The sequence below is a fragment of the Mustela putorius genome, unplaced genomic scaffold, assembly GCF_011764305.1.
Source record: "Mustela putorius furo isolate JIRA1106 unplaced genomic scaffold, ASM1176430v1.1 tig00003909_pilon_pilon_pilon, whole genome shotgun sequence".
NCBI lineage: Eukaryota > Metazoa > Chordata > Mammalia > Carnivora > Mustelidae > Mustela > Mustela putorius.
Genome location: NW_025422057.1, coordinates 6,192,101 through 6,206,652, shown reverse-complemented (window position 1 = coordinate 6,206,652; position 14,552 = coordinate 6,192,101). Strand labels below are relative to the sequence as shown.

The window sequence follows — 14,552 nt, the reverse complement described above, 5'->3', positions numbered from 1 at the left end:
TCCTCTTTAGCAGGCTTGGGTCTAAAGATGAACTTTTGTTTGAAAGGCTTGAACTCTGAGGAACAAGACAGTCCTGGAAGCTCTGTAAAAAATAACCAGGTTGTTTCCAGAATTGAGAAAACAACTAACACTCCCAATATTTAAATCAGTTTAGAACTGGCCCATTTTCCCATCATTTGAGGACTATTTTGATTTCTGCCACCCTGTTGATACATACTGACTTCCCAACTAACAGAAAACAAGCATTATTTGTGAAACTGGTTGAGAAGTCAAAGACGACAGGAGAAAGCACTGCCAGTTATAAAATATTATAAATGTATGATAATTCTTGCCCTAAAAGATCACAAGTTCTAAAAGAAAACTCAGGGAACATGTTATTATTATTTTTTTTAACCAAAAGCATGGGTTAGCAATTCTGAAACTACATGATGAGCATGTATTCTAAGACTGAACAAGTCAAGCCACTGTGAATAATGAGTGGCAGGTTTCCCCCAGTTAGAGAAGGGAGTTACACATGGGAATCGGCCACAAAGAATGAACCCTGTGGTGTGGAACTGGAACCAGAGGCATCAGCATGAATTTGTGGTTTTTAAGACACAGACAGAAAAATAAAAACAAACAAACAAACATATATATATATATACAGAGAGAAAAAGAGAGAGAGAGAGAAATACATAAGAGAGAGAAACAGAAGGAGCCAGAGACAGAGAAGCAGAGTCGGAGGCGGCTGGTGGGGGTAGCTGCACCCCTCCCCCCAATATTTACTTCCCTGCTATGTTAGCTGACAAGGCCTGGAAGCAATGACAAGCCAATGGCAATGCCACTTCGTGTCCCCATTTTGGTTTCTAAGTACAATTCTCCACTAAAAGGAACCAGGGCTCCTTGAGAAAAATGGCTGTTTCTAAGACTGGAACAGAGACACAGGTAGAGCCTCTAAGGTCTTACGGGGAAAGAGCAAAGATGAGCTCAGGAACCAGGGGACACGTCGGAGGGACACAGAATCATCCTGAACGGGTGCCCACAGGCCACATCAGGGACAATCTGAGCAACAAAACAAATGGGCTTAGTAATGGATTATAATCCGTAGAATAAAGAAAGAATGCATGAGCCCACATTGAAATAAATGAACAGGTAAATAACAAAGAGGAAGTTTGGTTTTTCAGAAGAATTCCAAATATTAAATGTAAAAGGAACGTCAGAATTAGGAAAATCACCAGTCTGGTTACCCCCAGCGTAATCATGTCAAAGAATGATCTAAGGATGCTAAAACTAGTAGGCAAACGCATGTTGAGAAGCACACTTTACAGTCTCCAAGTACCTCCCCGTATCTTTTTGTATGTTTTTAAAAGTGAAATACTGATTTTTTTTTATTCCATTGTTTAAAAACTCTTGAAAAGATTCAACAGGAGACTTCTACAAAAGTGCTCATCATGGGGCACCCAGGCAGCTCTGTTGGTTAAGCATCCGAGTCTTAATTTCAGCTCGGATCTTGATCTCAGGGTTGTGAGCTTGAGCCTGGCTTTGGGCTCAAGGCTGAGCCTGGAGCCCACTTAAAAAAAAGAAATGACAACCCAAGTGCTCATCACAGCACTGTTGGAATAGCCAAACCCTGGAAGCAACCCAAGGGCCCATCCCCAAGCGAACGGATATATAAACTATATTCACACAATGGGATGCCATAAAAAGGAAAAACAAAGGAAGCCCAGCTGCAAAGCATCAGGCTTATCCATGGTTTCCAGACCACCACCATCAGCATCACCCATGGGTCTGTAACCCTGGCGAGCCCTCCTCTCCACACCTATTGGATTAAAAACTGAGGCAGGTAGTTGGGGGGCAGCAAGTGGGTTTTGGAAGGCCCCCAGGTGAGCCCCAAGTTAGAGCGTCACTATTATGTCTGACTGTCAGTAACACCTGTGCAAGACAAGCTGGTCTCAGAAGAACACAATATGTTCATTTAATAGTGAAAAACTGACTAAAATAACAGCGTTTTTAACCAAAACACATGGTAAAGCTATAAAGAAAAGCAAGAAATGATTAATACAAGTTACTCTGTGGAAGAAAGAGGGTAGAGCATGGGGAAGGGACACACACAGCCTCTGAGAAAAACAGTGTCTTATTTCTTCCAGTAGGCAGCGGACACCACAGCACCTGCGCGGTCTTCCTGCCACAAATGCGTTAACTGGAATCTAATCCTAAGGAAACGTCAGACAGGGTCAAACCGAGGGATGTCGTACAAACACCTAGCAGTACTCTTCCGAAGTGTCAAGGTCATGAAGGACGAGAAAAAAACAGCAGCTGTTTCAGATGAGAGGTGAGGAAAGAGAAGTGGCAATTACACACAATGTAATTTGGATTGGGTTCTAGACCAGAAAAATACTTGTATTATCAAGGACATTAGTAGGAAAAGTGATCAAGTTGAATGTCTGTACATTAGGTAATCAGGAAATGTCAATTCTACATTCCTGACTTTGATAATTACAGTGTGGCTGTGCCCTGTTTTTAGTAAATATTTGAAGTATTTGGAGGCAAAGGGCATTGTATCATTAACTTTTAAAGGGTTCACGATAAACACTGTGCACGTCTGTATGTCTTTGCGTGGAAAGAGAGAACAATAAAGTACATGCAAAATATTAACGTTTAAGAAAGTTGGTTGGGGGGCGCCTGGGTGGCTCAGTGGGTTAAGCCGCTGTCTTCAGCTCAGGTCATGATCTCAGGGTCCTGGGATCGAGTCCCACATCGGGCTCTCTGCTCAGCGGGGAGCCTGCTTCCCTCTCTCTCTCTCTCTGCCTGCCTCTCTACCTACTTGTGATCTCTCTCTGTCAAATAAATAAATAAAATAAAAGAAAAGAAAGTTGGTTGGAAAACATGGAAAATCTTTGTCCTACTTTTGCAACTTTTCCTAAGTCTAAATTATTGCAAAGTAACAATTTCAAATAATGTTTTAACTTGCTGTTTGTCCACAGAAAAGAAGGAATGCTATACCCATTCAGTTTTCAACAGTAGCTTCTTGCTGAGAAACCAAAAGCATTAGTTGTAACAGTAACTCACTGCAACAATTACAATTCATAGTAAACACTCCACATGGGCAGCTCTAAGTTAAAGAAAAACCACCTATTGTCCATCTCTCCTCTCTTCAAGCTAGAACAAGTAAGCCTCAGAGGTAACAAACAACCTGAAAAGTGGCAATGCAAAATAGAAAGTATTCTTGTACTGGCAGCTCAGGAAGTTGTGTGACGTAAGACAAATTATCAAATCCCTCTGGGCCAGTTTCATCATCTGAGAAATGAAGGCGTTCTGTCAGAGTATCTTTATGGTCTATTCTAATTCTTACATCCCAAGAATTCATACATGAATTTTGTAATCAAAATACTGCTTGCGTTGGAATTTAAAAGCAAAATATAGATACTACTAAAATCAAATCTAGAAGTTCAGGTGTCAGAACAGCCTGGACCATATGTTTTCCTTAACTATCGACCCTCATTCTATCCTCCATACTGGACCCCAAAGTGTAGGACCTTGGGCCAGGATGATATTTGCCCACTCACTTATTTCTTACAGTCTGGAAAATCAAACTTTTCTGTGCTGTTGAATTTCTGTAATTTACCCAGCTTCGCCAAGAAGCACGCATGACCAAACACCTCCACTGTTAGACTGCTGGGCACATAAACATGACAACTAGTCCCCAAATCTGTGGCAGGCAAATAACACCTATCACATCTTTTCAAATGGAATATGAGCCATGAAATAATTTGAATGCGTTTTTATCTACTAGTCTAGAAAAAATGTACTGGTACACTACACACGATATCCACACGGGTGTAATTAACTGTCATCAGCAGCTAATAAATAAAACCAGGTAATTTAACTGTTGTGCTTGAATTGTTAACACTCTCTTTTGTTTTTTTGGTTTAGATAAGATTACTAAAACGGAACGCTATGCTCCGACATTGGACTGAAGTAAGGAAAAAGTACAATGCCTCACGCAACAAGCAAATGGTGTTTCCCAACGGCTACTCACCTGAGAGCTCTTGCCACACTTAGCATCTCCTGAAACGATCACAATTTGATTCTGAAGCAGATTCTCCATAAAGGAGTATTTTTCTTTCCATATTGGAAGATCTTCCCTCTCTTTTAGAAGTTTGTAATAACGGGATGAATATGGCAATCCGTCGAAAGGGTTGAGTTCCAAATCCTCACAAGCCAAAATCCCCTCCTCATCCCCATCACTGGAATCCAGGGACTCGGGGAAATAGCGTTTCTCTGAGGTGGAGTCCGGGCATTCCAGTTCTGCCTCTTCCATCTTGTCCGAGGGCGAGCTTAAGCAGCCGGCATCCTCCGGGCGCTGTGCTCCGACGGCAGCGCGCCGCGAACCGGGCCGAGAGTCTGCGGTCGCTCGCTGGGACGGCCCGATCCGAGACTTCAGTGCAGAGTCTCAGCCAGCTGGGCTCCCCGCATCGGCACGCGGGCCTCTCTGCTGTGTGACCTACGGTGCCCGCTCACGCTCTTCTGCACGTTCAGTGACAGTCCGTACACCGCCCTACAAACACACAAACAAAAAAAAATCAGGTACCCAAACAAGATGTCCAAAAGCAAAAGTACAGGCGTTCAAAATGAAAGCGTTAACTGTTTTTTTGTGTGTGTTTTTCCGCAAACTGGTTACTGCCTGTGCTTTCTGCTTCGTCTTTGAGAAGCCAGGCTAGCTCTTCAGGTGCAATCAGCCGCCGCCTTCTCCTGGCCGGCTTGGGGACGGATGCACACTGCACCTGGTGCTCTAGGCCTGACCTCGAGCACAGGCCCCGACAGCGAGCCGGGGACATGGTGGCTGTCAGGCTCTAGCAGGTGGTCTCTAGCCCCACTATGAGAGAGACACTGGACCCTGTTACTGGGGGACACCGTGAGGACCCAGTGCATCCTGCCCTAACACTGGTTACAAGACAGTCTATTTTGTTTTAATTAAGAAATCCTCTAGCTTAAAGGAGAGTATTTTTAAAAACTTCATTTAGATTTGCTTATGCCAGTCCACAGTGACAGGTGAGGGAAGTGGATTTATTTATTTCTTCCCTCTGAGGCTATAGCTAGCTTTGAGTTATAAGGTCTTTTTTTTTTTTTTTTAAAGATTTTATTTATTTGACAGACAGATCACAAGTAGGCAGAGAGGCAAGCAGAGAGAGAGAGAGGAGGAAGCAGGCTCCCTGCTGAGCAGAGAGCCCAATGTGGGGCTTGATCCCAGGACCCTGGGATCATGACCTGAGCCGAAGGCAGAGGCTTTAACCCACTGAGCCAGCCAGGCGCCCAATATAAGGTCTTGGTTTAATCAAGCAGAAGCCTCAGGCAAATTTCTTGAGATTCTAGGACCTTGATCCCAAAATACCTGATTCAAGTGGCAGTAGAAGAAAACATTTTTTTTTTTTAAAGATTTCGTTTATCTATTTACATGAAAGAGAAAGAGAATGAGTTGGTAGGAGGGGGCAGAAGGAGAGGGAGAAACAGACTCCCCGCTGAGCAGGGAGCCCAACATGGGACTCGATTCCAGGACCCCAAGATCATTACCTGAATTGAAGGCAGATGCTTAATTGACTGAACCACCCAGGCGCCCTGAAAATATTTTATTTATTTATTTATTAAAAAGATTTTATTTATTTATTTGATAGACAGAGATCACAAGTAGGCAGAGAAGCAGGCAGAGAGAGAGGAAGCAGGCTCTCTGCTGAGCAGAGAGCCTGATGCGGGGCTCGATCCCAGGACCCTGGGATCATGACCCGAGCCAAAGGCAGAGGCTTTAACCCACTAAGCCACCCAGGCACCCCCTGAAAATATTTTAAATGAAGAAAAGAAATTACCCAAGCAAGGGCAAATTTAAAAGAGGTCAGTAACTTATTCCCTACATGTCAGGTAAGTGATCTTTCAATCCTGAGTGATTTTTTTAAAATCCAATCAATATTGCTGGAAATAAACCCCTTTTCACATTAGCCAGGTCAAAACTAAAAATACAGAGAAACTCAAGGAAAAAAGAGCAAACCATAATTTGTAACTCATGATATTGTCAAATTACTCTTTTTACAGAACCTCGTTTACCACAACTATTGCTTTAGACGGCTAATGGGCTCCCAGGCTAGCTCCTCACCCAGGTAATAAAAAAGGCTTCTTCGGGATGCCTGGGTGGCTCAGTTAAGTGGCTGCCTTCAGCTCAGGTCATGATCCTAGTGTCCTGGGATTGAGTCCCACATAGGGCTCCTTTCTCGACAGGGAGCCTGCTTCTGCCTCTGCCTGCCTGTGCTTGCGTGCTCTCTCTCTCTCTCTGACAAATAAATAAAATATTAAATAAATAAATAAATAAATGAATAAATAAATGAATGAATAAATAAAAGGCTTCTTCACTATTCAAGCCAGGCTCCAGGGAAACACCGAAACACTCAGGAAACAATGGCTGGGTGCCTCCTCAGGGCTTTGGTTAATAACACACATTAAAGATACTCTTAGGTCAGGACCAAGACTTTACAAACTCACACACAAATAGGCCAAAGGGAGAAATTAATAACCAGAGGGGTGGAAGAAAGGACATCACAGCTCTTTGTTGTTCCTGCGGATGAGACCAGCTCTACAGAGCAGCTCCAAAGGAACACTTTGGCTTGGGATCACAGAACAAGGTGACTTTAAGACAGTATCTAAGAATCAGAAAATTCCACTGCTTAAGAGAAGTTAACGTTTGGTTTTACATTCAATTTTTCCTTTATTCTGATTAGAATCCCTTCTAGAGGTTCTCATTCTACATGTAAATTAAATTGCTGTTATTATGATCAATGATTGCCCTAGGTACTATTTCTGAACCATTTTACCTAAAAAAACACAGTTACTATTTTTACCAAATAAACATCCTTGAAATGTTTCTCTTAGTTTTATGATACTCCCTGAAGGTCAATAATCTTGTAATTAAAGTAAAACCTTATTTATTAAGTATCGACTACTTTGAACCATCAAGAAAGACTTGAGTTTTCTGAGCAGTCATGTTTCCAGAGATGGAAGGGTCACCCGGCCCCCTCACCACACCTACAATATGCAGCTCCATCACCTGTTCCGCTGGATTAAAGATGGCCGCCAGTGCTCTGCCACTGCTCCCCTGAGAGGTGGAGTCTACTTCCTCTCCCCTTTGCTGAGCTGGCCCTGTGAATCACTACCATCAAAAGAATGCAGTGAAGTGACGATGAACCACTTCTAAGGTATCCACATGCCTGAAACACTCCCTCTTGAAGCCAGCTGTCATTCTGGGAAACGCCCAAGCCACATGGAGAGGTCACCAGAAAGAGACCTAAGCCGGGCTTCCACTGGCAGAAAGCACACACATGCCACGTGAGGAAGCCACGGAAGATGGTCGTTGCCAGGTCAAGTCTCCAGATGACCACAGGCCCAGCCAATACAACCCCCAGTGAAAGAGCACCCACAGCCACCCTGTCAACCCAGAGAACCGTGAAAGGGAACCCACGGTCATGGCTTCTGGAAGCTACTACGTTCCTGGGTGTTGGTGGTGGCAGCAACAGATAACCAGACCTCTGCCTACTGAAGCAATCTAACTTTCTCTTCGTGACTCAGGGTCATCATTACGTCAGTTTCCCAAACAGAACAATGTCCTCAGACTTCCCGGAAGTGTCCAGGGATCAAAGGCCAGACTGGTCTGAAGCCCCGCATTTCTGCAGGGATTCAATACCCATGCACCCTGTGGTCAGCGTGCTTACCTGGTGGGGCCCTTCTCTGCTTTTCTGACCCACTTTCCTACCCAGCATGTTAGAAACCAGTTAAGCTTGTTGGACAGAAATACTTGTAAAGGTTAAGCCCTCAAAGGGCTCTCTATTGAATTCAGCAAGCGCTATGAAGTTTGTGACGATCTATGTTCACCACTCAGAGGGACTTTCTGTTGCTTGGTAGTTTGAAGCCCAGATTTGGGGGGAGCAGCGGAGGAGTTTTCATGATAGACAATGCCTTTCCGCATTTATTCGGCTACTGGCTTGACCCATATCAGGATTTTCTTAAAGGTAATTAAATACATACAAGAGATCCAAGGTTGGCCTTTGGCAAACTTAGTAGTACCAGTGAGGGAAAGCAAATATGGTAGGTGACATGCCGCTCAAATCCAAATGTAATAAAAACTGTTCTGTTAGCAGGATCAGTTACATTCCTCTACAAGGATCTGAAAGACTGTTATTTGCTCCTTTTCAGAGCTTTCTTACACATAAATTGTAGACTGCATAATATGTGAAGGACTGCCCTTTGAAGCGAGTCTATCACAACTTTCAAACAAGCATTTATGAAAAACAATACAGATCCAATGTAACACGAAACTACCTCAACAGGAAAGAATCAGAAGTTGATGTAAGGGGAGCTATGTCTCAGTCATTGCAATCCTCGGTTCTGGTGCAGTTACTTCTAGAAACACAGTTCACAGAAAAGGTAAAGTTTGCAAGGAATTAAGTAAACCAAGATCGTGAAATTTGTCCTGAGAAACTCTGGATTAGGTTTCGCTGTTCAATGTTCCTCTTCTGCATTTTTCTCCATGTTCAGTTTACTAAAAATACATTCTTCACACCTATCAAGTTCTCAAATGTACGACGTGAGGACTCTGTGGAGATGGAGGGGCCTGTGTGGTCTCCTGCGGTGTCACGGCTTTGATGCCATCCTCGTGAGGGCTCCCACCTGCGTGTGCTGTCCACCTCGCTCCTGAACTTGGTCTCCTGTGTTCTACTACTAACTCATCACGTCCAAACTGGCTATACAACAGGCACTTCAAACTGAGCATGTCCTAAACTGACCCCCTGATATTTACCCTGAAGCCACAAACCTGGTCCTCCCACGTCAATGACTTCCTTCCTTTCAATTGCTCAGACCAAAAAAACTGAAATTATTCTTGATTTTTTTTTCTTGCCCTCAAATCCCACATCTGATCCTTCAATGGTAGTAGGCAGAATAACAGCCTACAGAGACCTGCATGTCTTCATCCCCGGAACCTGGGAATGTGTACTTTGAAGGCCAAAAGGGCCTAAAAGGTCACCAAGTTAAAGCCCTCCGGCTAGGGAGACTATCCTGGTGAGTCCAGCCTAATCTTAAGAGCCCTGAAATCAGACAACCATTCCCAGTTACAGTCACAGGGATGCAGTGCTGTTGGCTTTGAAGGTGGAGGAAGGGCTGTGAGCCAAGGAATGATGTGGGTGGCCTCTGAAAGCTGAAAAGACAAGGAAATGGATTCTCTCCTCGAGTCTCTGGAAAGGAACACAGGCCTCCCAATCTTCGATCTTAACCCAGTGGGGATCTGGACGGACTTCTACCCTACACAACTGTAAGAAAAAATAACCACTCACTCTGCGGTGATTTATTACAGGAGCAACAGAAAACGAATTGATGATGTCAACTCTACTTTCAAAATACACTCAGCACCACTGGGAGCAGCTGGTCCCCTGGGTCATGGCAGCAGCCTCCTGCCTGGCCTTCTGATTTACTCTTAGCCATAGTCTCTTCTCAACCCGGTCGCAAGGACCCTGTCAGTCAGCTTGTGTGTCCCCTGCTCCCAAGTCTCCACTGGTCCTCATCTCACCTCACTCCAGGGAAAACCCCAAACACTTAACAGGATCAGCAAGCTCGGAGGCTCTGGACCTGGCGCGGCTCTGGCCTCATCTCCAACCGCTCCCTTGCTCCTCACACTTCTAGCCGCCTGGTCCCCGGGGTGTTCCTTGGACACCCCAGCAGGGGACTTCACGCCTGCTCCTCTGTCTGAAATGTCCTTGCTTCAGGTGTCCCAATGGCTAGCTCCCTTTCCTCCTAAAGGTTTTTATCAAATGTCAGTCGGGGTGGCTGACATCTGCCTTAGCCTCTGCCTTCAGCTCAGGCCATGATCCCAGGGTCCTGGGATCGAGCCCCACATCAGGCTCCCTGCTCAGCCGAAGCCTGCTTCTCACTCCCCCTGCTTGTGTTCCCTCTCTCGCTGTGTCTCTCTCTGTCAAATAAAAAAAAAATAAAATCTTAAGAAAAAAAAGTCAACCCAGTGAGGGCTTATCGCCACCCTGTCTACACTTTGACCCACACCCCCCACAACCCAGACCCACTTCCTAGCCTCTTTTCCTGCTTTGTTCTTCCCCCTTGACACTCCCCACGGGCCGACAAAGTATATATTTTACCTCTTGACCTTGCTTCTGGCTGGTGTCCTCCACCAGAAGGCGAGCACCATGAGGCAGGGATTTGTGTCTCTTCTGCTCACTGCTGTCTACAACAGAGCCTGGCCCCTACTCCGCATTCAGGAAATCTCTGTTGAGTGGATGATGCTGGCAGTTCAGAGAGATTTTTACTCAACTTTTCCAAGTGTGCCTTACACTGTGTCAGTGTCGAGGTTTTCTCAAACTCCTTAGGACTCAGTTCTTCTCCTTTCCCTGGTCTTTTACTTCATACCAAGATGCTTGTGATGACCTACTGTCACTATGCTTTGGGATTTCTGTGACTCTGTGTCCCCTTTCATGAATAAGAGGACAGACTCCTTTTATTCCCAAAGGCTCTGGCCTGAACTTCTGGGGAATTCCCAGATTCCCAAACTGAAATATTTGTACAGGTTCTTGGTTGGCCTTGAAGAAGACACCCAAGCCACAGTTCACCCTGTCTTTCAGCAGAGTTACAGGGCAGAAACCACAAGAGCTTCCCTGAGATCTGTTGGGAGGCACGGACCACGCTTGCCCCGGGCGGCCGACCTTCCATAACTGATAGAGACAAAGCAATGTCCTTTCATACCAGGGAACCACTCAACTACCTGTCTTACCTATTAACCTCGCCTCACGGTTTTGGTCTCTGCTTAGACTGTTAATGGAGCGATTCCCTCTTTGGTATGTGCCACAGTCTGAGCCCGAATATCGTGGGTGCTTAATCAGTAATTAGAGGCTGCAGAGCTAATGACTGAATCACTTTCTGTTCTTTGGGGATTTTCCACTTTTAAGACTAACATCTTCATGCCTACACTGCTGGTCTTCCGTTTACTTACTCAGCCAGGACCGGGGCGCCCACTAAGTAGCTACCCTGCGAACGGGCCAGTGCCACAGAGCGAGCAGCCAGGTCTGGGTCCTGTCTTCCCAGAGCGTACTGTCCAGCGAGGCCAAACTTGGGAGGGGGGTGTTGTGGGACAGAGACCGTCTATGACACGCGGACTTAGTCTCATGGTCAACTAACTAGAAGAAGGAAGAGGTGGCTGGTACGTGAAAGGTTCTGGTACAGACGAACTCGCAGAGTGGACAGGGCCAGCTCACCAAAGACGGTATGCAAAAGAGACCGTGTTTTATTGTAAATGCCATGGGTCTAATGTGCCTGGTCATTTTCTGACCAAAATTCTTATTTTTTTTACTTTTTCGCTTCTTTTTACAATTCTCCTATTAGATTTGATATGTTATGGGATTTTTTAATACTAGAACTTATAATGTTCTTTAAGTCCTTAGTGAGACAAGTTTGAGGAGAGCTGGTAACACTTCAAGGCCAACGGCAGGATGAAGCATAGTGGGGTTCGGAGCCGGCTCACCGAGCTGGGCAAAAAATCATTTTCATGTACAAAAATTCTTAAGACTTATGAAAACTAAACAACATTTCTTGACTTGAGTGTTTTCAATCATTTTCTGATAGGTCTGTGAAAACAGTCTGTTCTGGGATCGGATTCGCAGCCCCACCCTTTTTACCTCCACTCTTTAGGGAAAGGGTTCTGGGAGAAAAGGGAACACACACACACACACACACACACGCACACACAATCTTGCCTTAAAAAAAAAAAAATTCTTTTTATAAGACACCCAAAACTGGGTTGACATTGTTTCACCAAATAATTTTTTTCTTGAAGAATCAGTGGTAATTTGTATTGAAACTTCACAAATATTTTAGTATCTATTTAATGTCTCCTTATATTCTGCATGGCAGTAAATTATTTAATATTAAATATTTATACACAGGTTCAAACAGAATTAGTAATCTAAAAAAGAAAAAAAAAAACTCCAAGGATGAGTCTTCTGTAAATACTAATATTAAAAAGTTGTACTTTTGTCATCTGTATTCCCAAACTCAGTTATTCCCGTGTCACAGATTTTCCAATCTCCCAGGAGAAACGCTACCCTCGATAAAGTGAACTCTGATCTCTACTATGACAGTGTAAGTCCTGAAAAATAAAAAAAATATTAATTATGGCCATTTATGGGAGCAGCTTAGAAAAAGGAGACATCTGTCTCTGGAACCAAACTGTGGGACTAATGCAAACACTTGCTACATGCACTCAACACATTTATTCAGATTCTCACTTTGTCCTCTCGCTCTACGTTCACCACACGCTTCCTAAAGTCAAGATACATTTCTGAGCCATCTTTACAACTTCTACAAAGTGAGATACAGGGTTTTTCACAGACCATGTGACCAATAAATATTTTCTCAACTAATAAACAATATCCCTGTAACCCATAATTATAATGTTTAGAACAGAGGTTAATGAGGCATTACAAGTGAATAATAACGGTCTTCAGGATAAAGGGCTATTATTTTTTAGAGAACAGGATCACTGGTCCAACATTCCATGCCAATTCCATTCAAAATGCTTTTTTGTGGCAACATAAAGAGCTTGCACCGAATGTAAATCAACTCATTGCTTCCTTCATTGAAGAAGTCTTGCTATTAAAAATGTCAGCTCAGTTTAACAGTATGATTAGAGCCACAGTCTACATCCTGGCACAAGCTCCTTATCTCACTGCCAACCAGTAACAGTGTGTGGACTGGAACTGGTCTGCAGATCGCAATTCGAGAAGCATGGTTCTTACTGCTACTAAAGTTGAACTGGTAACAATAATGGTAATGATGGTAATTCCGCCAATTAGCCTTTATAGAGTGGGCTTCCTGGGTGCCAGATGCTCTACGGCTTTAAATGCTTCGTATGGATTATTTCATTTAAACTCTTAAAGACCCCATGAGGGTTTACTTTATTATTTCCATTTTTCAAGTGAGGAAATTTAAGCCTTTGGAGGTTTAGTTAATTCATCCAGCTTCTAATAGCTCGTCTGTGGGAGAGCAGGTGCTTGAAGTCAAGCAGCCTGATCTCAGCGTAACCCCAGTTAAGTGTACAGCGTATGCCTAACCACACTGTGCCAACCGCTTCCCGGCTGCATCAACGAACCCGGGCTCACGGTGAGACACTGTGGGTTGAAGGAATACCTGAGGTTATAGGAGAGGTCAGGCAGGGGTGGTCTGGAAGAAATACCATTAAACAGAACAGAGAGTGAGAGCGCAGCTCTCTTATGAAAAGAAAGACATTTGAGATTTTCTGAAAAACATGGTTGTAATCACCCACGTGGCCTTACAGTCAAATATTTAATATGTAAACTTTATCTCCCAGGCATGTGATACTCTAACTGAAACAATGGGCTTATCATTACTAGGACTTTGGGACGGTTAGCCTGTAGTCTGCTTTAAATGGGCTGAGAGCTCCCCAAAGCACATCTTCCAAGATCTACTTAAAATCTTTCTTGAACAAGATAAAAGTTCAGAATTCATTTTAAAAGACTCTTATGTCCAGACTTCTAACCAGTAGACTTGTTTTGATTTTAATCAAATTACATCAGGTGGCTTTTTAAAGACACTCAAATTTTAAAAATGATTCACTTTTAACTCAATAATTATCTGTTCATAACAAATATGGCTGGAATAACCAATCATGAATAATTAATTTAAGAATTCTACATTCCACTGGTAATTGACATTTCTGTAGACTTATATACGGGAAGATCACCCAAACTCAATCAATACTTACATATCATAATAACCTATGACTGCCCACATATATATTTGTAAATCAAGCTTTTTATTAGAATGTCATTCAGTGCCTTTCAATATTGTTTTGTTTGGTTTTACCAGAGAATATTCTAAAAACTAGTATTTGAGTAAAAGCAAAGTTAATACAATTTGCTAAAATATTAACTTGGCTTATTTACGTGCTCCATTTAGATAATTTAAGCAACAGTTAAGATCCAGCAAAAACTTAACTCTAAAGAGATTATTGCAAGTCTTCCTAGAAAAATAATATAGTTATTTTACCTCCAACATTTACAAAGTGAACTTTTGCCCACCTTTTTGTAAAGACAGCATTTGTTTCAGGTATCGTCATAACCCCCAAAGCTACATTTTACTTGAATTATTGTTCCAAATGGGGGTGGTGGGAAACCACAGATATCAGGAAATTTTCTTTCTTGTTAAGAAAGTAATGGGTAGTCATTTTGCAGTCACTTTAATAACACAGAAACAGATTGATAAACTAAGTTGTACATTCCACAGCAAGTGGAAGAAAATATAATTTCAGGAACGCCAATGCATGAACCCTCAAGAGCAGGGAATCCACTTTATTAATCTTTCCAGATTTTGAGCTTTCTTTGGCCACTCCTCCTCAGTCTCCTTGGGTTCTCCCACCACACCCACCTCCTCATGCCAAGTAACTGCGCCCCCGGGGTCCGAACCCGGACGCTCTTCTCATTCCACTCAATCTCCCTGGAGAGATTTATTCACTCACATTT

The 14,552-nt window shown here is 43.4% G+C and overlaps 1 protein-coding gene across 2 annotated transcripts in view; it reads right to left on the bottom strand.

The window, feature by feature from the left end:
- The window catches only part of DHX32 (DEAH-box helicase 32 (putative)), a 56,620-nt gene that overhangs the window by 32,584 nt on the left and 9,484 nt on the right, over positions 1–14,552 (bottom strand). For both annotated transcript variants that reach the window (XM_004751735.3, XM_045068599.1), the window contains exon 2: positions 4,019–4,537. In XM_004751735.3, coding sequence (XP_004751792.1) covers positions 4,019–4,300 — 282 coding nt within the window. In that variant the 5' untranslated portion in view covers positions 4,301–4,537. The remainder of the gene's footprint in view (positions 1–4,018; positions 4,538–14,552) is intronic.